The 24,363-nt window shown below is 43.8% G+C and overlaps 4 protein-coding genes and 1 long non-coding RNA gene across 6 annotated transcripts; 2 read left to right on the top strand and 3 right to left on the bottom strand.

Annotated features, from left to right (window-relative positions):
• Positions 1-1,616: 1,616 nt before the first annotated feature.
• Positions 1,617-3,047, bottom strand: LOC9270055 (uncharacterized). 2 transcript variants are annotated; one of them, XR_003242985.2, is made up of 2 exons: positions 2,528-3,047; positions 1,617-1,852 (listed from the first exon to the last, which is right to left on the bottom strand). It is a non-coding gene; the product is annotated as an uncharacterized lncRNA (long non-coding RNA). The 2 variants fall into 2 exon arrangements; XR_001547019.3 differs by having other exon boundaries at positions 2,896-3,047.
• Positions 3,048-3,190: 143 nt separating this feature from the next.
• On the top strand, positions 3,191-5,528 carry LOC4341946 (DNA-directed RNA polymerases II, IV and V subunit 8B). Its single transcript, XM_015788767.3, has 5 exons — positions 3,191-3,254; positions 3,475-3,551; positions 3,796-3,953; positions 4,294-4,391; positions 5,203-5,528. The coding sequence occupies exons 2-5, from the start codon at positions 3,479-3,481 to the stop codon at positions 5,312-5,314; spliced, it is 441 nt and encodes a 146-aa protein (XP_015644253.2). The 5' UTR covers positions 3,191-3,254; positions 3,475-3,478; the 3' UTR covers positions 5,315-5,528.
• Positions 5,529-6,307: 779 nt separating this feature from the next.
• LOC9271809 (uncharacterized) lies at positions 6,308-7,525 on the bottom strand. The gene is made up of 2 exons (XM_015788769.3): positions 7,040-7,525; positions 6,308-6,649 (listed from the first exon to the last, which is right to left on the bottom strand). The coding sequence occupies exons 1-2, from the start codon at positions 7,396-7,398 to the stop codon at positions 6,562-6,564; spliced, it is 447 nt and encodes a 148-aa protein (XP_015644255.1). The 5' UTR covers positions 7,399-7,525; the 3' UTR covers positions 6,308-6,561.
• Positions 7,526-11,897: 4,372 nt separating this feature from the next.
• LOC4341945 (DEAD-box ATP-dependent RNA helicase 35B) lies at positions 11,898-14,977 on the bottom strand. Its single transcript, NM_001421825.1, has 2 exons — positions 13,907-14,977; positions 11,898-13,014 (listed from the first exon to the last, which is right to left on the bottom strand). Exons 1-2 carry the CDS (start codon positions 14,896-14,898, stop codon positions 12,147-12,149), a joined length of 1,860 nt encoding a protein of 619 aa, NP_001408754.1. The 5' UTR covers positions 14,899-14,977; the 3' UTR covers positions 11,898-12,146.
• Positions 14,978-20,848: 5,871 nt separating this feature from the next.
• On the top strand, positions 20,849-22,279 carry LOC4341944 (probable xyloglucan endotransglucosylase/hydrolase protein 25). Its single transcript, XM_015786197.3, has 3 exons — positions 20,849-21,230; positions 21,306-21,499; positions 21,590-22,279. Exons 1-3 carry the CDS (start codon positions 20,976-20,978, stop codon positions 22,011-22,013), a joined length of 873 nt encoding a protein of 290 aa, XP_015641683.1. The 5' UTR covers positions 20,849-20,975; the 3' UTR covers positions 22,014-22,279.
• The last annotated feature ends 2,084 nt before the right edge of the window (positions 22,280-24,363 follow it).

The following is a 24,363-nucleotide window of genomic DNA, read 5'->3' as shown; positions in this document are numbered from 1 at the left end:
GGAGGACCATAGGAGTATACTCAAGTGGGAAACTCAGGACTTTCAGCATAGAATGGACAAGAGCATAATTCGTCCCCTTCCATTCCCAACAAAACACACCCTAGAGCATAATCGAAGGTCATCATAAGAGATTCCCAACAATGTAAATCATTCAAGCATTTCTCACATTCATATTGATGTTCATTCAAGCATCTCTCTAATATGAATGTGGGAAATGCTAGAATGAATTACATTGTGAAACGGAGGAAGTACATAGTTTAGTTGTGCTCATCTTTCAGTACAGTATAATAATTTGATAATGACTTGCATACTGTTTTAGGACAACAATTTTACACTATAACATAAATTCTTGTGCTTTACATTGTTATTGAAAAGATTGACCTTTTCTATTCGTGCTTGACTTTACAGACTTATTTTGTTGTGCTGACCAGTAATTCCCTGATAACAAGTCCATTAACCAACTTGAATGAAGGATACAAGAATGGCTATATAGGACAAGATATAGTTTAAAATTATATTTTATGATCAATTTGAACCACGAATTACAGTTCGTTAATTAACTTGCATGAAGGATACAAGAGCGATCATACACAGCACAAGATGGTTTAAAAAGATATTTTATGATCAGTTTGAACAATCAACTAATAGTTCATTAACCAATGTGCTTGGAAAGTTGGAAGAAACAACAATGATCATACAGGACAAGATTTTAGAAAAGGATGCCATTAAAATGAAAATATCATAAATCCATTTAAACTTTTTTTTGTTCATTTCAAATGAGCATAATGTCAAGAGATAAAACAGGGGCAATTTATACAGAACTAAATTATCAGAAGAACGACATATCAAATTAGAAAGGAAATGGCAGACAGAGAAATACCTAAACACAACACAACAAAGGGAAGCCTGAAGTAGCAATAGTTAACACACCTATTTTGGATGAGCCAAGCCTTGGGTTTCTCATAAAAGTAATCAGTAATAAGAATATGGGTTTCTGAGGTCTGAATATTAGCAAATGCTATTATTTCATAGTTACCATGAAACTATCACAGATGTTAGGCAGTGACTATGATATCATGTCATTCGGATATGGACCTATAAAGTACTGATTTACTGATTCAGTGACATATGCCTATAACATAACTGCAACTTAATATAAACCTTCAAAGAACAAATGCACATTGATATCAACTTTCACCCCAAGAATTCCAAGCCCGAGTGTTGTACTATTGTTCAGCAAAGAATCAGCCACTGAAGAAATTTCAAAACAGATAGGAAATGGCGTTTTTATTAATCCACATATCATGGCAGCAAACCAAATTGTTCATTTTAAAAAAGCCGCAAAAAACAATGGTTTTAGTATCAAAACTTTCTTGATAAAAGAAACCCAAACCATAATCTCAATATGCTACCAATTTGGTTCTAACTTAAGTAAAGAGAACAGATAAACTTGAGCAAAGATAGCAAACTAAAAACTACTCCACATGTACTCACACAAAAACAGGAACGGAGGCAGCAAAAACATCTCCTAAAAAAATATGGCATGTTAATGAACTAAACTAGTAATAACAAGGATGGAAGGGTGGGGCAAATGACGATATTGTGTAAACAAAAAGTCAAAAAGAAGATCTGAGCTACCACGTTAAAGATGGATATGAAAATAATGAACAGCAGCAGCATAACTGCAGAGCGCCATAACATGTTCCCTCTTTGGTGTACAAACTATGCATTGATATACAAGAACAGATTATAGCTAGAGCAATTAAAGACAGTTAGCAGCAAACTAAATCCTCTTACAGATGGGCCACCCATATGCAGTAATATTTTTCCCTATACTTGCCTTCTTACTCATCTGCAAATTTATGAAGAAACCAGGTTATTTCTACTTGTTACTAAGCTCAGTCACAGTAAAAAGATTAAATGAGTACGGAATTTTGTTTAAGATAAAAGACTACCTATGGACCAAGTACAAGTATCTCAGAATTTTAAAGCTGCCTCACCTCCATTATCAAAGTCATTAACCTACGCCTTGGGTAGCCGGAACACATCGTTGTATATTTGTTATTAGCAAATGCAGATTGAATAGGCAGAGGCACCAGTACAAGCCTCTTCTACCACCACAACATAGAGCAACGCTTTTCTCCTTCCATACATAACGGAATCAATGGAACACAACACTATGCATAGGATGCAAAACACAAACACAACCAAAACAGGAACACATAAATTATCTAGCCAGCAAAATTTGTTACATTCTGGAATCAGAGCTTCAGCAAATAGGAAAAAAAAATCTGATGGTTCCCAGTTGAAATTCCAACAGACAATGGTTGTCACGACTCATGACAAATAGGGCATCGGACGACTCAGAACTAATCTACATGGATCACAGCGATCAAAATCGCGACAGGCATGAACCGGTTATGGCAAGAGAACCTACAAATTAAGCCTGGAATTGCAAATGCTGCACTGGGTAATGTACACAGGATACAAATCTCAAAAACTTGCGTGGGATGAGAATTGCCGTTACCTTCTAGCAGGTTCCTCCGATCCGAGACCTACCCGGCGATTTCCCAGCGCACCAAGCTCCATTACGATGGCTCAACGTGGGAGCTGTGGAGTGAGACCCCGCGTTCACCCACACCAACGCATCTCCATCTCCGACGCCCAAACGCGACACGACACAACCACCGCCTCGAGACGGAACCTAAGGTTTCTCCGGTGTGCTACGCGGGGTCGCCGCTCTCGTTTGCGGCCGCTTCCGCGGGGGGAAATCCGGCTGGAGAGAAACGAAACCCTAACCTAACGAATCCTGCCCTATCTCCCCCTCCTCCTCCACCGCACAAACACCAAGGCGAACTGGCGCCGCCACCGCCGGGACGGGAATGCAAGGCTTACCGCGGATTGCTCGTCGGCTTCTCTCGCGAAGGCATCACGGCGGCGGCGGAGCGGAGGCGAAACCCTAGCGCCGACGACGCCCCATGCGATTCGGAGATGGGGATCGGCGCGGCGGCGGCGGCGGTTCGAGAATGGGGCCCACATTCGCCACTGACTTGTGGGCCCCGGGTCCTCTCTTTTCCTACCGCCTTGTTGACCCGTCCCCGACCCCTTTCTTGCGTCACTGCCATGTGGGCCCCACTCCTCCCCCCTCTTTCCGCCACATACACAAGAACCCAACCATGTAAAAACCCTTGCCAATTTTCGCAGCCAACTCCGGCTTTCCCCTCGCGACCTCTCACGCCGCCGCCGCCGCCGAGGTATGTTTCCGATGCCCACCACCCCGTCTTTTCTTTGCCCTTCCCACGACGGCTGCAAGTCGGACCAGGAGCAGCGGTCTGCCTCCTGGAGCCGCCGCGGCCTTGTCGTTGTTCTGCTCGCCTACTGGGGGGAGGGTTCTTGTGCTATTAGCAGTATTAGCAGGTTTGTTGTTTGGAGCACTGTGAAATTGAAGTTGTTGTTCTTCTCCTTCTTGAGCAGGAAAATGGTTGAGCACCTATTCGAGGATATCTTCACTGTGACCAGGCTCGATCCTGATGGGAAGAAGTTCGACAGAGGTATAATTTTACCTGGCTGTACAATGAATTGAGCTCTGCGTCTACTATATGGTTTGCTATGATGCCTGACAATATGTCTCCCGGAGTATTTGTTACTTGTTAGAGCTTTGCTGGTTTCGAACTTAGGCCATTTTCTAGTTCCTTTACATTGTTTAGATCTTTGAGTTGTATGCCGTTTTTTGTGCTTAATGTTGGTGCAGATCTTTGTTGAAGTAATGTTATCCTTTTCCATGTCTATGTACAGTTAGTCGCATCGAAGCTCGTAGCGAGCAGTTCGACATGTACATGCAGTTAGATGTTGCTACTGAGGTCTATCCGATGCGTGCTGGTGACAGATTCACCATGGTTTTAGCTCCTACTCTGAATCTGGATGGAACTCCGGACACTGGCTTCTACACGCAGGTGATGGGCCTTATTCACCTTACAAGTTGATTTTGAAAAATAATGTGCCGATTGAATTATGGAAATGCCACTAGAATGTGTTTTAGTTCACTTGAATCATGTTCTTGTTTCCTTTGGGTTTATATTCACTTAGGCGCATATATTTAATTGCCAGAACTCTGTGCATGATGCTAACATTAAATAATGTGCTAATTGAATTATGGAAATGCCACTCAGAATGTGTGTTAGTTGCCTAGAATCATGTTGTTGTTTCGCTTGGGCTTATATTCATTTAGGCACATATTTGATAGCCAGAACTCTGTGCATGGTGCTAACATTATATATCATTTCTATCTTTCAGGCTGGCAGAAAAACACTTGCTGACAAGTTTGACTATGTCATGCATGGAAAGCTCTACAAGATCTCAGAAGACAGTTCCAGTGGTCAAGCCACCAAAGTGTATGGCTTCTATGAATTTCAAATTTAATCAATTTGCATTGTCTAGCAGGAGCATGGTTTATCATAATCTAGTAAGGCTTAAGTGGGGTTTCTTTGCTCATTTTTCAACATATCCCAGATGAACTTATCCTATAGGGTTAATTAACCATGCTGATGAAGTGCGTAGTTTTGATTATTAAATGCTTTCTTTAAGCTTCAGGATCCTTTAAGAGAACTTTCAGTATTTGGTTTTAGGAATAAATGGCTGTTTTTTGTTTAGTTTGAGTGCATCAAGATGGTCTTATTGATCAATCTAATTTTTCTATTGTCCAGGGTAAAAACATATCAGTGCACTCAGTTTTTTAGCTTTTCCAAAGAAAAGATGCAAAATTAGTTGAAGTGACTAGCTTATAATGATTTTGCATGGGGTTTTTCTTTGTGCACTAAAGGCTATTCTTACTTTGATATCATGTAATGTCAACAAGATTAATAATCACTAGCTAAAGAACTCAGGTGTTCAGTTTGTTCGAACAGTTCATATGCATCCCATTGCTGTCTGTACTGTTTCAGCTACTTGGTTAATTCAATTCAAGTGCATTTACTTAATTAATTGTATCATTGTTATGTGAATCATGTTATACGAAGATAAGTACCTTCAAAGAACAATTTTTCGCCTTGCCAATATGTAAATCTGGCCTACAGCTACACAGCTTGTACTAGACTACTGTTAGTCCTGTATCAAGTTTATTTTTAACGTAATCCTGTATCATGTGATGATGTCAACTCCCTTTGTGCTATGAATTTTAATGAATTGCATTCTTTTCCATTCTAGGGAGATCTATGCATCGTTTGGTGGCCTTCTGATGATGCTCAAGGGTGACCCCTCCAGTGCCGCTAGCTTTGAGCTGGACCAGAGGCTGTTCCTCCTCATTCGAAAGGTGTAGATGCACTATCTACCTAATAACCTGTGATGATGGTTAACTTTCAGGCTATAGCCAGCCTCTGATCTCCATTTGATGGTTTCTTGTCATGCTAATTGCGCACCACCCCTATCCACTCCCTTGGGTGGCAATGCAACTTTGTATCAAACATCGACAAATACTTGTTGAAACATAACTCATTTAAGCATGTTATGTGAAATTGTCCCGTTGTTTCGCATTTGGTACACTGCATTGTGCAGGTTGTCCTTGTGGGTATTTATCAGGGGGTATGACATTGCGTGCCTGAAACTTCAATACTCGTATCCTCAGCTCTTATGAGTACAATGGACCACCCAATCTGCAGCAGCAGATCAATGAACACCGGATGTATAGCTGTGGCTGCCTGGCTGGCTGGTACTCCACTACTCCCTACATACTTTTGGATGGTTACAAAGTTCACATGCCATTTCCTTCCAGGTCCTCCTGAGGACAGGAACCAGTTGCAGCCCAGGAGCAGAAGCCTTTACTACTACCATATATAGAGAGCAGGATATGAATTGGGGACAGCTTATGATTTAATAACCTACTAGCTCCTGCAAGGCACAGAAAGGCTCAAGAACCATTGCCAAGAAACACAAAGAGAGATTGAAGATGGCTGGACCACTGTCTCTTGAACAAAATTTTTTTGAGAGCTGGAAAGGGCTCTGTACCAAGAACAATCCATGGAGAGCAGCTCCTACTCATTACACCTAGGAACAGTACTCACTCACCATATATACTGCCACAGCTTTTCTTTTCCTGGGATCATATCTTCAGAGATTTCATGCTTCAAATTTTGGTGGCCATCTTTATTATGTGCTGCTAGGATTGTGTACATCTGCTATCAGTACTGATTTTGAGCCTACATTTAATCCTGTCATCAATTCAAGAATCAAATGGCTGTGCTAATAAACAACAAGGACAGAAACAAAGAGAGTACAAGAGCATTTATGCATGCTGGTTCGAAGAGACTGTTGATGAGTAGGAACAGTGTATTCTGAGCAACTAGTAATTAAAAGAATCATACACATATTGTGCTCAGTATGGCTATTAACTAAAGCCCATTCTGTCATGGGGATACAGGCCCTACACAGCCACAAGAAATTCATGAGTTCATGAGGAAGTACTATTTTTCTCTAACTTTCTACGCAGAAGAATACAATCAAAATCTTTTACTTCAGAGTTCAGGAGATCACATCTTGTGAAGCTTTTGGGGTGGAAAGAAGCGATCCTCAGACATGATGAACTGCAGAATCTTCCACTTGTGGAATCGAAACAAACACCCCATGGAGGAATAGCTGATGAGGGCAATTCTTGTTTCTGATAGAAATCAAAACCAACACAGCTAGACAGAATATACACCCAAGTGCTGGCAGACAAAAGCTCAGAGAAGAAAGGAGCAAATAGAATTCATCAGCAAAAAAGATATTAAAAAAAATGCTAATACTCTACTTTACTAACTTAGCTTATCTAGTCCATGATGAACAGAGGTGATGAGAGCAGTTGAGCACCAGCAGAGAACTCACTATGCAACTGCAACACCAATGGCTACAATGCTGCTTGCTGCTTAACTAATTGCAGCTCACTGACCCTGTATCTGTCTACAATGCTTGCCTTGATTGCTTGTTAGTTTGCTCTTCGATTCGCATTCGCTGTTGCTCGTCTTCTAGCTTGGGCATCGCGATGGAGTTCTTGCCGCGCGATCATCACCTGTTGTGCAAGGGGTTCGGGCCCGTCGGCACGACGCGCTTGTCGTCGTCGTCGGAGCACGGTGACGGAGCGCCGCCGTGTCCGCCGCTCTTCTCCTTACACGGCACGCCGCCGCCGGCGTCGAAGGCGGTCGAGCGTCCACCACCTTTCGCCTTCGCCACGGCGCGATGCACGGGCTGCTGCAGGGACGACGCCACCGCCGCCGCCGACGCCGGCAGCGCCACCCTGTGGCCGTGGTCGTGCGCGCGGCGCCTAGACGACGACAGTGACCTGGCAGCGGCGGCGGCGGCGAGCTGCAGCACGACGACGGCGATGCACAGTGCGGCGGCGCAGCGTGCCGGCCACCGCCGCCTCCTCATGGAGCTCCACGCAGAGGTGGCGCCGTGGCGCGCGCGCGCGCGCTCTCGAGTACGCACGTTCTTGTTGTTGTTGATGATGGTTGGGAGGAAGAAGAAGAGGAGGAGGAGGGAGACACACGCAGGTGAAACGAACACTCGCCGTTTTTAACAGCGCGCAGTTGTGGTGACCACCACAGTACCACACTGACAAACTACGGCTACCAATATTATTAACCACACTTTCTGAGGACAATTATTTACTTAATTAACCAAAACTGCGCTTGCCAGAGGACAGAACACACGATGGAACTAAACGTGTTTATTATTGGAGAATTTATGTCGATTAATGGGATTTTTTTCAACGCTTAACTATTCGTCTTATTTAAAAAATTAATGTAAATATAAAAAATGATAAGTCATACTTAAAATACTTTTGATAATAAAGTAAATCACAAACAAAATAAATAATAATTTCATAATTTTTTTTAATAAAACGAACGATCAGACATTACAAACAAAAACTCAAAGCGACAAGTATTTTGGGACGGAGGTAGTAATTAATAGCTGTACATGTGTGTAAGTGTCCTAGGATTTTTACAGTTTTGCAAAAAGAAAGGCTGCACTGCACCCCATGCTCCTGGATGCAGCTATAGCTAGTACCACACCCAACCACATTGATGAGCCTTCAATCCCCTTCCTCCTCTCACTTTGTGCGTGTATTTATGCCTGTACTTATTCCGTCCTAAAATAAATAACTTTATTATGATATATAACATATATAGTATTGTGAATTTGTATTATCGACACCTCTCGTATTAGTTTTGTTGAGAATAAATATAATATTTCAACTATTTGTCTAGATTTATCTATACAATTTGATCTTTTTTTCTAGAACGAAAGGAGTATATATATCTTTATATCTAGAGAGAGAACATGGCAATGGCATTGCAGAGGTCACTCTCTTGTGTATGCATGGGCCGAGACGACGACGGAAATGCATGCCGGGTTTGACTGCCTTTTGCATGCTACCTCACCGGTGAGATCCATCGATCGATCGATAGATCAACACAGTGTGCACATACTCCATGTGTTACTCGAATTCTTCTCCGTTTCCGGCGGCCGTGTGACCGTGTCCGTGCCCATAATTCTTCAGTACTCTTCAGTTCGTATTACTCCTTGGGTATCTCTCTCTCTCGAGAGAGAGAGGGTACAGTCTACAGATAGACTGTAGTGTGTGCATGTGTGATGATAATAATGGAGTGCTCATCGGTGGTTGGTTCATTACATGTCGATGTCTCTAGGGAGTGGACTATGTACCTGTCCAACGATAGGTAGCACTGAAAACGTGCATTAGAGTAGCACTAGCAGGACTTACTAGCTAGCAGTAGCACTGAAGAAAATGTTGCTGCTGCTAGCTGCTTCTTGTACTGTATTTTTCATCTTCGTTTTCTTTTCTTGGGCCGAGTTTAGTTCCAAAATTTTTCTTTGAACTTCTAACTTTTTCATCACATCAAATTTTTTCTACACACATAAACTTTCAATTTTTCCATCACATCGTTCCAATTTTAACTAAATTTATAATTTTAGCTGAACTAAACACACCCCATGGTGTTGAAACTGCACTGCACAGTTTTCATCTGAAGAGCTACAAACTCAAAATACCTCACGCAAGCTGTATATATGCACTACTGTACGTATACTCTAGCTAGTCTATACTACTCTGTATTCTGTGTGTACATGTGTACGTGAGCTTATACTGACAGACCAGACGAGTTGTTAAATGATTTCATGAGTTTTGACGCAGTTTGCTGCTGCTTCTTGGATTTCAGCTCCTGCATCGATCTGCATGCTTGTTTTAGTATGGGGGCACTTGATTCAGAAAGAGACACACAAACCGTCTCGGGAGTTACGATTCGATCAGATACAACAAAAATTCAGCATGAATTTCATCCGATGCTTCCAGTTTCTCTGAATCCGTGAGAAAAACCCTCTCTGTTTCATGTACATGCATGGCTGTCAAAATCATATCAAACCTCTGCTTAACATTGATCACTCTTCTCTTGTGGGATCGAGCTGTACTGATTGACCGATGTTGTAAGCAAAAGCTGTTTCCTTGGTCCATTTCCTGTGCTGTTTCTTACTACACGTTCTATAGCGTTTGTCTGATTACAATTACTGCCATATAGAGATAGGTAGCGAGGGATGGGCCGGTACATGAGTTGCAAAGCCTGGGCACAACTGATGCATGCATAGCTCAAAGCTAAACTTATTTATGTTTCTGCCTTTACCCAGTTCCTTTTTTTCCCTTTACCTTTACAAGAATGATCATGGCTATGCATGAATGCATGGTGACCGAGTATTCGAGTGAGTGAGACAAGCATCAGCAACAAAGAGGCCTCCCAAATGAGCTATAGGAGATACATAGTATTATATGCATGGTTCACTGCAATATGATAAACAAGCATATCGTATCGAGATACTCCTTCCTATCATAAATCTTTGACATTCTGAAACAAGATTTTGATCAAACCTTTTCAAATTCTAACAATCAACTTATATCAGAATAAATTTATTTTGTTTGAACGAAATCGGCAAGACGCCAATTTTCATTGAATAGAGAAGTAATAAACTGTACAAAAAGTAAGTATTTACAAGTTATAAGGCCGCGACCCTAGCAACCGAAAACAATTACACTATCAGCCAGGCGGCAAGATGCCCTACGCCCGCCAGACTCCACGTTTTTCCTTCCTCCTTTATCAGAATAAACTTATAGAACTTAGTAAGTTTGTGTTATTATGATAATAACTTTTCCGTTTGCCATTGTTTTCCGTTTGCTTTTAGACTATGCATTTAAGAATTCATAGTCAGAATTTCAAAAGTTTAACGAAATCTTATCTAAAGCCTTAAATATTATTTTTAGTAGAGGGAGTATTCCATCTATCTCATAAATAACAAACCTAGTACTATGATTTATCTCATAAAAAACAAACCTAGTATGTAATATGCCAGTTCATACTAGATTTATGTTTTATGGAACGGTTGGAGAGTATGTTGCAACATATATACCCAGCATTTAAAAATCCACTTAACTGTACTCGTATTTGTTGGGACTGTTCATCGAGAGCTTTGAAAACGAGCTGCACCAGAAAGATTGGTCCTTTTCAGACGTCGAATCATTAGCTGCATTTCCGCGGTGGTACATAGAGTTGCCATAAATGGCTCGAAGCAATGGCAGCAATGGTGCCCCAATGACCATGGATGCAGGCCCCTCTATTAATTTGATGTGGTAATTTAAGTACTAACACCAGAAATTCAGAACAGCAGCAGTACAGTACCCAATCTTTCTTGCACTGCAGACCTGGAAATTGATGGGAATCGATCGTGAGCATTCATTCATCTCGCGCATGGTTAGTTGCAGACACGATGAATCATATTGTAAATGAAACATGAAGTAGCTGAAAAACTGGTTAGTTAATCTAGTTTCCATGTCAAATGAAACATGCAGCTAGCCGTCCAGTGCAGGATGAGAGCCCCTTTGAATCGTAGGAATAAAAAACAGAGGAATAGGAAAAACACATGATTCTAACTGAATATAATTGTAAAACAGAGGAATAGAAAAAACACAGGAATGGCTGTTTGATTGGACCACAGGAAAAACGCAGGAATCAGATGAGAGAGATAGACTCAGAGGAAATGTTCCAAGAAGTTAGACCTCTTGCTAACTTTCCTCCAAAATGTGCATAGGATTACTCATTCCATATGAATTTTAAAGGATTGGATAGAATTCAATCCTTTGTTTCAAATGCCTTCCTAGAATTTTTTTTCCATAGGATTGAAATCCTCTAAAATTTCTACATTTTTCCTACAAGTCAGAGGGGCCTAATCATTTTCAATGCAGTACTGTCCGACATGTACAAATGTTGAAAAGTTTGGAGTCTGTAGAGATGGTTTAATTCCTGCAGCTCCTACGTAGGGGCCGGACCCCCATTGGACAATTCGTACTTGACAGTAACTTTTCTTCACCAGTACAGACAAACCCATAGATGAAATCTTCCTTACAAACTTTCAAGCAACCGTCTGGTTAAAAACTAACATAATGGTGTACCCAGCTGGTGTTTCACAAGCTTCTCAACTTGTTGTTTCGATCTTCCTGGGAATAAAGATTCAAGAAGTTGTTTCGAGCTTCTCAACTTGTTGTTTCGACCTTCCTTCTCAAGGTGAATCCATGACAATAAGTGTAGCAGTAGAGAAAAAGAGTACGGCGATATCAGCTTGCTGGTCTTCTGTGCTGAAATCACCCTGGCATTTAACAATGTCAGTAGTAGGCAAACAGCCTAACACTGTCAATGACCGCATAATTCCAACTCGAGTGAAAACATTGCAGTATGGCCGTACAGTGGAGATCTGGTTAAAAAAACAGTAAACTAGTGAGGAGACTTCAACCCTCAAAAGTATTACTATTAGTCAGTAACTCCTCAACATTTCTGCAAAACACTGTCCTATTGTACAAGCAGGCATGGTGAACAGAAAATAATTATTGACATAAATCCAACACCTGAAATACAGTGTATGTACATCATTCAAACACAGGTCAGAAGATGGGCGATGTAAAGCTGCCGGTTAGAAATACAGTCAGAAGCTAGTAATTTTGTACAGACAATTTATTAGAGCAGGTACAACTTCACATATGTACAGTAAACTGAACCATTGGTCCATTGTAGATGGCTGTACTACATACATGGCAGAGCAAATCTAGTGATACTTGATGATCAAATCTCCCCCCGGTAGCCACCACCACCGAAGTAATCACTTCTTGCTCGAGCAAGCGTGACACTGTTCTGGAGCTGCTGCTTGGGGCAGGCCTCGATACGATGGCCAAGGCCACCACAAAACGCACAGCCCTTCACACCACTCTGCTGAGCAATGGCCACCTTATCGTCCTCCTGTGGATCATCAAGATCAGCCAGAATTGGTGGTAACCTTTGCTTTGATTCGATGAGCAATTGCTTCAGGTCAAGAAGCGTAGTCTCTGTCTGGTTCTTGTTGATGAATGTCGTTGCGACGCCGGTTTTCCCACGCCTGCCGGTTCTTCCAATCCGATGCACATAGTTCTCTATCTCAGCAGGCATGTCGTAGTTGATCACATGCTGGATATCAGGGATATCAAGGCCTTTGGATGCAACATCTGTAGCTACCAATACATCCTTTTCTGAGGCTTTGAATGATTTGAACGCGTCTTTTCTTTCCTCATCATCTTTTCCACCATGGATTGCAACAGCTTCGACACCTTTCAGAAGAAGAAATTCTTGGATGTAATCGACATCGGCTTTGTGCTCGCAGAAAACCAGCACAGGGGGTGGGGTTTTCTGGAGACACTCAAGGAGGTATATGATTCTTGCTTCCTCCTTGACATACTCAACCTCTTGGATGACATCAAGGTTTGCTGCTCCAGCTCTTCCCACATTGACAATGATTGGTTTCACTAGCGCACTCTTTGCAAAATTCTGGATCTTCTCTGGCATGGTGGCAGAGAAGAGGAGTGTCTGTCTCTGTGCCTTGAAATGGTCGAACACCTCCCTGATGTCGTCCTCAAATCCAAGATCGACTAGTCTGTCCGCCTCATCTAGTGTTAAATACCTGGACATATGAAGAAAATTATTGAGAACATTCAAATAATCAAGGAATGAGAGCTCCATCAGTTGGCCTAATAAGCCAAAGCAAAAGCCAAAATTTGAATTTTTGAACTTGATTTTGGAGTTGATTTTAAGATATTCTCAGTGTAATTTCTTTTTACCGTTGGTTTTTAAGTCGCTACGAACAAAAATATAAAAGTTTTACCTATAAATTAATTTTCATTTCATAATAAGCCGTTTTGGCTTATTAGGAAATATGGGAAATCGATGAGGCTCGAACAAATGGTTTAATTACTGGAAGCATACAATCAGTATATTTGGCTATGCTGTGAGGCTCAAAACTGAAAGGAATCAAAGTAGATTCAAGACACATCTGCAGCCTTCTTTCCATCTTGTTTGATTTTTTCAGCTTTGAGCATCGACATTTCTATTACTTTCATATGATTAGCAGATAGAATCTTGTTTTACACAAGCAGATAGAATCGAATATTAGCATCTCTCCACATCCCCTTCGAAATGACTACTCTTACTTGAAAGTTGTACTTATGTATCATCTTCACCCAAAAGGCCAAAACTTAAGCTGATCACTAATTTTGGCTGAATTTCAATTTCCAGTTGACAAGCTACAAGGAAGACCATCTCTGCAGTTTGCATATATTCTGTTCTATAAACGTAGTGTTCTGACTTTTGACAAAGTCATAAGCAGTAGTAAAAACCATTTTCTACAATTATATCACTAAACTGAATACTGTTTAGCTGTTCATACTTCAAAAAAAAAACCCACCATTTCCATGATACTGAACATATGAACATAGCGCTATGAATGCCAATTTGATGACAGTGAACAATTAGCCATGGAAGCAGAGCATTCCTGAAGAAATCAGTGCACCACATACCTGCAGTTATCAAGATTCATCTTCTTCTTGGAGAGCAAATCCTTGAGCCTCCCAGGAGTCGCCACTACAATATGCACGCCCTTCTTCACCACCTCCATCTGCGTCCTCATGTCCACGCCTCCAATGCAGAGCAGCGGCCGTATCTCCGGGTACCCGGCCTCCATGAGCGGCGCGAGGAACATCTCGATCACCTCGTGCGTCTGCCTCGCGAGCTCCCGCGACGGGCAGACGATGAGCCCGAACGGGCCCTCGCCGGGCACGATCGGCATCAGGATCTCCTCCTGCAGCGCCGCCATGATGAGCGGCAGCACGAACACCAGCGTCTTCCCGGACCCCGTGAACGCGATCCCGATCATGTCCCGCCCGGAGAGCGCGACGGGGAGACCCTGCACCTGGATTGGGGTCGGCTTCTCGATTCCCTTGCCGCGGAGCGCGCGGAGGATGGGCTCCGGGAGACGGAGGTCGCCGAAGCTTCGGGACGGCGGGGGCACGTCGTCGCCGTCGACAAGGATGTGCCAGCTCCGTCGCAGCGCGTCCGCGCGGGACCGCGGCATGCGGCGGAGGCGAAGCGGCGGCCTCCACCCCGTGGTGATCGGCTCGGAGTAGCTGATCCCCTTCGCGATCTCGCCGACGGGCATGAGGGCCTTGCGGTCGGAGAGGTGCTCGATCATCTCCCTCTCCTGCTGGAGCAGCCGCTCGGCCGGGGTCACCTCAGGGGCCTCGCGCTTCAGCTTCGTGGCCTTCACGAGCAGGCTCGTCTTGACCGCAACCTCACCCACCGCCGGCGACGAGGTGGAGCGCGGCGGCGGCGGCGGGGCTGCAACTGCAACTGCGTTCGTGGTCGGCGGTTTAGTGGCGCGGCGGAGGCGTTCGGCCTCCATGGCCCGGCGCTTGGCGACGGGGACGTACTCCTCGTAGTCCTCCTCATCGCTGTCCGGTGTTCCGCGGCGGGGCGAGTCGCCGGCGGCGGCGGCGGCGGCGGCGGCGGCCATGGCGGGATACGAGTTGGAGGGAGGCGATTCGCCCAGGGAGAGGAAGTGGTGGCAAAAGTCGGTTTCGCCTAGAAGTCGCTAGATTTGATACGCGTGGAGGCCCAGTAGAAAGGCTTTGGGATGCAGCTGGGCCAAGTTCGCGAGTCCCAGTAGAGATTTGGGCTTTGTGAAATCTGGAGATTTTATGTGGCCGACCAGTCTTGGATACGGCCTGGCCCATTTTGTTGGTTATGGTCAGCCCATGAATGAATGGCCAGGGATTCTCCAGTCCGGTCTGATTGTTACGTGGGCCGTCAGATGGCACATGGCCGGAGAGGTGACAGGCGGGGGTGCTGGAATTTTTTCACCTCTGAGGTTGAAACTCTTGTCAGTAGGAAATGGAGGTAAATCAAATATGGAGTCCAGTCTCATAAAAAATCTCTTTACACCTCTCATACTGAGAATCATACTCCTACATCAACATTGAAAAGTGTTACACGGTCACTGTCCATGTGTTGCCGTAAAAATCTTAATTCTTAACAGTACTGCAGCCACTCTATCACCGTACAGACCGTCACTCCATGAGTGCACTGCGCAGCAGGGTGCAGATGAGAAGCAAATGATAGTCCATGTTTTTATCGTCATTGCCATGCATGCATACAGCTGGTTGCCATTTGCGAGAACAGCATTCACAGCAGTGCACCGTACGTCCTTTCGCGTCGCCTTCTGCCACCCCGGCCCACCAGCCTATCAGAAGACTATCCCCTGTGTGTACCAGTGTATCATATCGATCGCCAAAACGGAAGTTTCAATAATCCACGCTATATTTTTGCCTGTTCAAAACACAGAATGGAAATTTCACTTCACGCAATAGCACTAGCCCTGTACTGTAACACTTATTTAGGCACGTGATGCTTGGAGCGAGGTGGAGATTAAAAAAAAAATTGGCGATGTCAGTCTAATCGGCGAGTTACGGCGCCCGTGCTATGAATGCCCATGCATGAATGTCGCCCATCTGCCAAATTAAACGAGCGCGTAAATGATGCAACAAAACAATGCTTTGAATCATCACGGCGGTGGTAGCTAGCCATCCAATTTTGAAGAGCCCCAGATCGATCCATCGAACTTGGCTCGTCTGAATGATGAGATATCGAGAGATCCCTTCCCTCCCTGCAAGCTGCCGCCAGGATGCGACGAATCCTCTCGTCTCGTCGGTGGGCCGGACGGACGGACGGACGAACGGCGAATGCGTCAGCGCACGCAGCAGCGCAGCGGATAAGGCAAAAACGCGCAGCAGCCAGCCAGCCTCGCGAGGACAACACGTGCCAGCCGCGCGCAGGCGCTGCAGCTGCAGCAGCAGCGGCAGCGGGGTCGCGCACGGGGGACACACGGCGGATGCCGGGCTCGCGCACGCACGCGCGCACGGGCGCACGGGCGCACGGCCACCCCAGCGCTGCGCGAACCGTACGCGTACGAGCCGTGGCACAGCTGGAGCGCAGCGGTGGCTATGGCGTCACGAGATCAACCCCACGTAACGTACGGTGGTGCAGTGCCGACCCGACCGGGGAATGATGGCCTGACGCCGGGATGCCGCCGCGCGGAGGACGCGGCCGGGGAAGGCGGATTGATCTCGATCTGCCCATGTAAAAAGGCGAAGAAATCATGCATGCCGCTCACACGCCGTCACGTACGCGTGGCGACGCGACGAGGCAGAGTAGGCAACCGACCAGCTGCTACCCGGGAGCAAAACCGGCGTGCCGCGGTTGCGCGTACGCTGGTTTCGTGCTTTCTGGAAACATCGTACTGTATATACTTTCAGTATGCGACTATTAGTATAGTATAATCTTCTCGCGGAGACAAGTATTTTGTATATTATGTAACGACCTCAGCAGCAGCAGCAACAGCAATGGAGTACTCCTTTAATTAGATGTGATGTACTATTTGTAGTAGGATATATCACATCCAACCAAATTTTCTTATACGTAGTATTTTCTCTGTTTTATAAAGTAAATATTTTAGCATTACCCAAGTTTATAGATATGTTAATGAATCTAGATATATATGTGTGTCTATATTCATTAACATTTATATAAATATAAACAAGTTTTATATTATAAAAATGGAGGGAATACTATTTAGGAACAGAAGGAGTACAGTACAGTGCTTCTGCTAGCTAGTGCTCGCAATGTAGAGATGATACGTGTGGCGACTGATGTTGCTAGGACTGCGAGTATTGAACACACTCACAGGGCGCTGTGTTCAGCGACAATTTTGGAGTTGGCAGCCATAAACGCAGCCGAGAGCGAGTCAGCTAACGCTAGCTAGGACCCACGGAGGGACGCACGAATCAGTCGCAATGATAAGGCTAAAGGCTAGTTGATGCTTGCTGGTGAGTGGTGATCGATCGATCGATCCATCGGCCGGTCACGGCTGGAATTAATCGGACGCGTTTAAGGCGTGCGGCGGAGCGCATCCCATGCATCCGGCAGGGGGTCCGAATCCCTTCAGGCTTCTTCAGATCGATCAGCTCAGCTCAGCATCAGGCTTGTGTTAATGGCGGGGAGCAGGCAGGCAGGCAGGCAGGCAGGCGTGTGAGCGTTCAACTCCCCTTCAAATTTGGAGCTGTAGATTTGCTGATCCACTCGTACGGCGTACGTGCAGCACACGATTGATGAGTGAGGTAGTAGCTGCTCCAGATGCTAGCTGGCACACGATCAACAACGAAGAGGAAGGGACCCCATCCTTGATTGATTCAATTCATCGCAGTAGTAGTAGTATGCATGATGCATCTGCATGCAGATGTACGGAGTACTCGCTACAGGTTAGCTAGCGTCCGTGCGTAGGCCACGCGTGCATCGCGAAACAATTGGTAACCTGCAATTGGGGCTGATGAGAAACTACTCCACGCGTACATTATTGTTGTTCAGCTGCGCGTATCCTAGTACGTCGTGTGTGAAACAACTCGATCGAGTCGTCGTATTGCAAAAAAACGAGTCATGGCTTTGCACGACCGGGTACAATTCTTTTTTTATACTCTTCTCCATTGATCGGTGGGAACGAGGAGGGCTCTTGGAGTTTTTGTCTGTGTACGTGTGAGCCAGGCCAGAGTGTCGGACAGAGGTTTAGAATTTGTAACGTGGGTTTGGCTGTGTTTAGATATAAAGTTTGGATCTAAACTTTAGTTCTTTTCCATCGTATCAACATGTCATACACACAACTTTTCAGTCACATCATCTTCAATTTCAACTAAAATCTAAACTTTGTGCTGAACTAAACACAACCTTTGCGTCTGGATTGAGGCCAGGCATGTACATAGAGCTAGAGATTCAGTTGAAGAACACATAATTTAATTTCTCCATGTTCTCATCAATTCCTACTAGTATGATAGTATCATTCGGTTTGTAGGAATGAGATATATACGAAAACAAAAGAAAATCCAGAAAACATAGAAAAAAAAATTATCCAATCGAATCTCTTGAAAAAAATTCTATGAATTAATGTGCGCATACATTTCTATTACTCCACATTTTCTATTTCTATGAATTGAAATTCCTCCAAACCTAACAAGCCTAAAAAACTCATGTAAATCGGGCTTAAAGTTACTTATATTTGAGACCCGGGAGTACCTACAAAACCATTATTTTCAGAGAAACTATAGTAAACTTTTAAAATTATTGCAAACTAGCCTTGAGATTAGGAAAAGATAGTTGTACATCAAGATTTCTCCCCTGCATCAAAGCCCTGTAAATTCATGATAGCTTAAGCATTGATCTTTTGATTGATGCAGGATATCACTAAAAAGTACTTCCTCTTATTACTCTTTGTCTAAATTCGTTGTCTTAGGAGGAGTCACATATCTTATTAGGTTGTTTTTTTTTAAGATGGGAGTACAGCACGTAGCTCATGGTGGTTGGTTGATTACATTGGCATCCTTTATTTTCAACTCCCATGCGTGGTACCTATCCTTATCAAATGTCTTAATCAGTTTCATAATCGCAAAATTGAGGTGGCATGAGTATGTTTCCAAGAAAATGATGACACGTTTCAAAACCTCTGCGGAGCATTGGCGGTATTTGTAATCACACGGGACCGTATTCTACCAATACGTCGAAATGTGTCAATTTTAATTTATCCCTTAAAATTGTGCAGGAGCTGAACAATCTACTACTTAGTAGTACATCAAGGATTCTCATGGTGCAAAATCCGCAGTTAAAGTCATGTTTGCACTAGCTAAAAATTTCATACTAATTGCCTAAAAAGATACGGTGGAGTAAACAAACAGATTCATAACTTTTTGACAACCAGTATTCGTACAGTCGTACGTATCGTAGGACACTCTGATTAATATAGTTCTGACAGATATGCAATTGCTTGCCATGCAATTATAGCTAGCTGTATCTGCGTAGTACTGTAGCACAGACTGATGATTGCACTTGATGTGCTCTAAAAAAATCGGTCCTTGAAAAAAAAAGCGTGATTGAGACCCTGTTTAGATGGGACTAAAACTTTTAAGTCCCTATCACATCGAATATTTAGACACTAATTATAAATATTAAACGTAGAATATTAATAAAACACATCTATAATCTTGGACTAATTTGCGAGACGAATCTATTGAGCCTAATTAATCCATGATTAGCCTATGTAATGCTACAGTAAATATTCTCTAATTATAGATTAATTAGGCTTAAAAAATTTGTCTCGCGAATTAGCTTCCATTTATATAATTAGTTTTATAATTAGTCTATATTTAATACTCTAAATTAGTGTCTAAATATAGAGACTAAAGTTAAGTCCATGGATCCAAACAACACCTGAATTCATGAACGCAAAAGAAATGAAACGAATGGTGTGAGTGGTCAGAGGTAGTACCAGCACAAGTTTGACATGTTCTCAGGACACCACTAATGTATATAGTAAAAGTTAAATAAACTTTAACTATAGCACTTCTCACAAATGTATATGGATACAATATGACATTAAGAGAAGAGAGAGAAATAGAGATAGATAATATTATTTATATCATATGGGTAGTTCATATGCATATGGATACATTTTGCTATTTTCTTTATATGAACTAGTTGCACAATGTTAATAGGTGGCTGAATGGAATAGTTTATATTGTGGATGCCCTCATAGCAATGCAACTTCTTTTCTTAAAAAAATCTGTGGAAATAAATTCCATCAAAATGACGAGTTAGGCAAATCACTAACCTGTCATTTGAGATGCAAACTCTATTAAATCTTCAAGCCATTAATTTGCAAGAAATTAAGAATCCAAAGCCAGGCTGATATTAGCAATGCATTTTCCTGCATTGTCATCGTTTCGCACATGACTGATACGCTTATTGCGAAAAAATAATTAATAAATATCTTTTTAAAATGTGCATTTAACGACTTAAAAACTAATGCTAAAAAGTAAACAACGATTAAATAGTTATTTTTAAAATTTAAATTTTGGTTGGAACTAATAGTCCACCAAATTTATGTACAGTTAAACCTGGTGCATTGGGGTCCTATTCAGATTCGTAGTTTCTAGAAAATATCACGTACCTTTAAAATTTCTTATATTATACTACTCCGTAGGACGGAGTACCAAAGAACCACAAGAAAATTTATACGGCCATCTGAATTCTGAGGAGAACACAACCAAAGATGGCAAATCCAGCGATGAGCAAACGAGCCGTTGCGTCCAGAATTCGCTGAACGTCTCGGTCGATTTTAATATCTGTACTATACTACTACGTGACCCTCTATGGCGTCGTCGAGCCGAACCGAGCCGAGCCCCCTCTGCTGCTCGCTACAGAGGCCGCTGTCTCTCGCCCCTCTGGTGCCAACTCACACCCATTACACGGCTGGCAATGGCACGGCATGGCATGGCAGAGAAAAGATCACTCACTTCGCGGCACCATCCATCCAACCATCTTCCAAAACCCCTATATAAACCCCAGCTTCGCCCCCTGAATCTCCCACACACACTGATCACCGACACAAACCCAAAGCTAAGCTTCGAGCTCCCCCATTGATCAGTGAGCTAGCTAGTAGCTGGTTGGTTAAAAGGCCTTTTTGTTTTGTTTGAGTTGGAGCAGAGGAGAAGAATGGCGGCTCTGCTTGTGGTCGTGTTGGTTGCCATGTCGGCCATGGTGGCGACGGCCAACTTTAACCAGGAGTTCGACATCACCTGGGGCGATGGCCGTGGCAAGATCCTCGAGGATGGCCAGCTGCTGACGCTCACGCTGGACAGGACGTCCGGCTCAGGGTTCCAGTCCAAGCACGAGTACCTCTACGGCAAGATCGACATGCAGCTCAAGCTCGTCCCCGGCAACTCCGCCGGCACCGTCACCGCCTACTACGTGAGTGTCACCTTCCGCCGCCGCCGTTGTTGTCGCCGATGTGATCATGTGAGCTGATGGTGTTTGTGTGTGCAGTTGTCGTCGCAGGGGCCGACGCATGATGAGATCGACTTCGAGTTCCTGGGGAATGTGACCGGGGAGCCGTACACGCTGCACACCAACGTGTTCACGCAGGGGCAGGGCCAGCGCGAGATGCAGTTCCGCCTCTGGTACGACCCCACCAAGGACTTCCACACCTACTCCATCCTCTGGAACCCCAAGCACATCATGTAAGTCAAGTCCACACAAGAATTCAGAAATTTTACAGGTGACAAGAGAATGAATCGTGAATGGATTGTTCGTTTTGTTTGTTGCTGCAGATTCATGGTGGACGACATGCCGATCAGGGACTTCAGGAACCTGGAGGGGAAGGGGATCGCGTTCCCGAAGAACCAGCCGATGAGGCTCTACTCCAGCCTGTGGAACGCCGACGACTGGGCGACGCAGGGTGGACGCGTCAAGACGGACTGGACGCACGCGCCCTTCTCGGCCTCCTACCGCGGCTTCCGCGCCGACGCCTGCGTCGTCGCCGCCGGTGGCCGCACGCGCTGCGGCGCCACCGTCGGCACCGACGCCGCACCCGGCACCGGCGCCGCCGCCGCCGCCGGTGGATGGTACAACCAGGAGCTCGACCTCACGCGGCAGCAGCGGATGCGGTGGGTGCAGAGCAAGTACATGATCTACAACTACTGCACCGATCCCAAGCGCTTCCCCCAGGGCGTCCCCGCCGAGTGCTCCATGTGATAGTAAGAATATCCCATCGTCGTCGTCGTCGTCGTCGTCGATCGCCGGCGGAGCAAGATGGCCGGAGATGAGGAAGGTGACTGGCTGGCGTCTGTAAAAATAAATAAAGATTGGCACTGGGGGTGGTAAAAAAAAAGTGTAATGTAGCTGTGGTGGGTAAAATTCTTTTTTGTTCTCTGTTTCGTAGTAAGCCACTGCACGCCCTGTTCGTGTGTAACTGATCGTGTCCATGCAACAATTCATGTGTAATATATTCCTCAACAACATACATGTGTCTCGTCCTCGATGTGCATACGTGATCGTGATCTGCTCTACGTTGCAACTGTATAAATTTTGTTGCTTACTACTCCCTCAATCCCATCCCGAAACAAATTCATTTTTCACATATTTCGCACGTATTAATCTCTATCTCTACTATTATAAATATTGAAAATGTTTTTGTCGATATTTTGATACGTTATTCGTGTATGAATCGGTTTTTAATTTCGTTTGCTTTTAAAAATACATATATGTATTTGAGTCGGTTTTTTAAGACTGTTCACTTTTGATAATACAGAAGGATTTATATAAGAAATCTATTTAAAAAACTCGCATGCTAACTTGAGATGATCAGATTTCTAACTGCAGCTCATAATTTTCTAAAAGTATATATATCCAAGCGAACTCGCGACTAAACCATATAATAATAATAAGATTAAAATAAACATTTCTAGAAAATAAAAAAGTAAGAATTTCTCAATTTCTCAAATCCTAATACAATTACTTATTTCTTTATTGTTCTCTATTTAAAAATCAAATTATTTTGGAATAAATGAGGGAAACTTAAGAAATGAACTTACTGTAAGCGGAGGTGTACAAGTATAGAGTTTTGGTCTGATTAATTACTCGTGGTACAGTCATGCACTGTGCGTTGAAATAAGTTGATCTTGGTCTATCGGGTTTCAAAAAAAAAAGAGTTGATATTGGTCTTATTGGTCAGCAGTGTGTGTCAACACCAGGTCAATTACTTACGTACGTACTCCTACTCAGCACTGGGTCTATCGGAGTAGATGTTGCGGTCTCCAGGTGTTGAACAGCTGTGTGTAGTACGTACGTAGCCTATTCCATTATTCGATGCCAAACAGTCTCTTTAATTGATCATTAAAAAATTAAGCGTCTTAGTAATTCTTTACGATTCACGATATGGATGTTTGGTTCGACAAGAGAGCTTTCGTGATTAGTGCGAAAATTAAGATACGATTAACTAAAGATGCTACCACTAGTCTACGTCACACACGAGTATATCAGCATGGAACAACCAAACAAACAGATCAATTAACTTGATTCAGAATCAAATCCAAGCAAATCAGTTACTAACTCGATTCAGAATCAAATTCAGATGCCCCTCTCTCAGTTAATCCACAAGGCTAATTAAGCAGCAGCATGAGTGAGTACTGTGCGAGTCACAGGACAGAAGACGACGAGAAGGGGCACGAGTACGAATACACGAGAAGGACAAGGGCTCGTAATGATCCGTCAGGTCTGCAGACTCTCAGTTGTCTCGCTGGGCACTGGGCGATCGATGTGAAATGCGTGTTCAATTTCTGATTCGGACAAGTGGCCGCACCGACAGATTCACAGGGTGTAGATAGCCTTCGCCCATGGCTGGCCTGGCCATCGTCGGTCGGATTTTTGGATCAGCACGAAGCTGATCGATCGAGCCAAAATTCACCAACAGAAACAGATCGCTGCTGCTACACAGTACAGAGTACCGGAACAAAGCTACAAGCCGTGATCTTCTCTTTCTCTGAAGAAAGATGGTGGCTGTGGGCTGTGGCTGCTTGCCTTATCCTTTCGAGCTGGTCAGGTCACGGTCTCACGGACCAGCCGTTTCAGGCTTTCAGCTACTAGGAGTGTCTGAATTTTCTGAATAAACAATTTTACGTTACTTGAGAATATATCATAAGGCATTATTTTTTCTATTGTAAATTTGGTATCTCATGTTACTTAGATAATGTGAGATACCATGAGGTACCAAAATCACCTTAAAAACCGTAGAATTGCTTTCTAAATATTTAGTAGGTGCTACTTGCGGTTTCAGTCGCCCACACCGCTTGGTTGTGGTGTTAAACTGGTAGGGACGTTAGCCCGTTTGTAGACGATCAGTACTCCGTGGTGTTAAACTGTTAAATTTGGAGTAGTAGTAGAAATCTTCGGTACAATGCTTTAATGAATCATGATGAAAAGTCAAAGGATGAGCTTGCAGTTTTGCAAAATATTGTGACAACCTATTAGGATCAGGCTGTGTTCTAGAGAGTTTTTTTTTATATGAGCACGGTTTCTGAAATATTAAATGATATTTTTTATATAA

Source organism: Oryza sativa, chromosome 6, assembly GCF_034140825.1.
Source record: "Oryza sativa Japonica Group chromosome 6, ASM3414082v1".
Lineage (NCBI taxonomy): Eukaryota > Viridiplantae > Streptophyta > Magnoliopsida > Poales > Poaceae > Oryza > Oryza sativa.
Note: the sequence above shows the minus strand (reverse complement) of the source record. Positions and strands in the feature narration are given on the sequence as shown.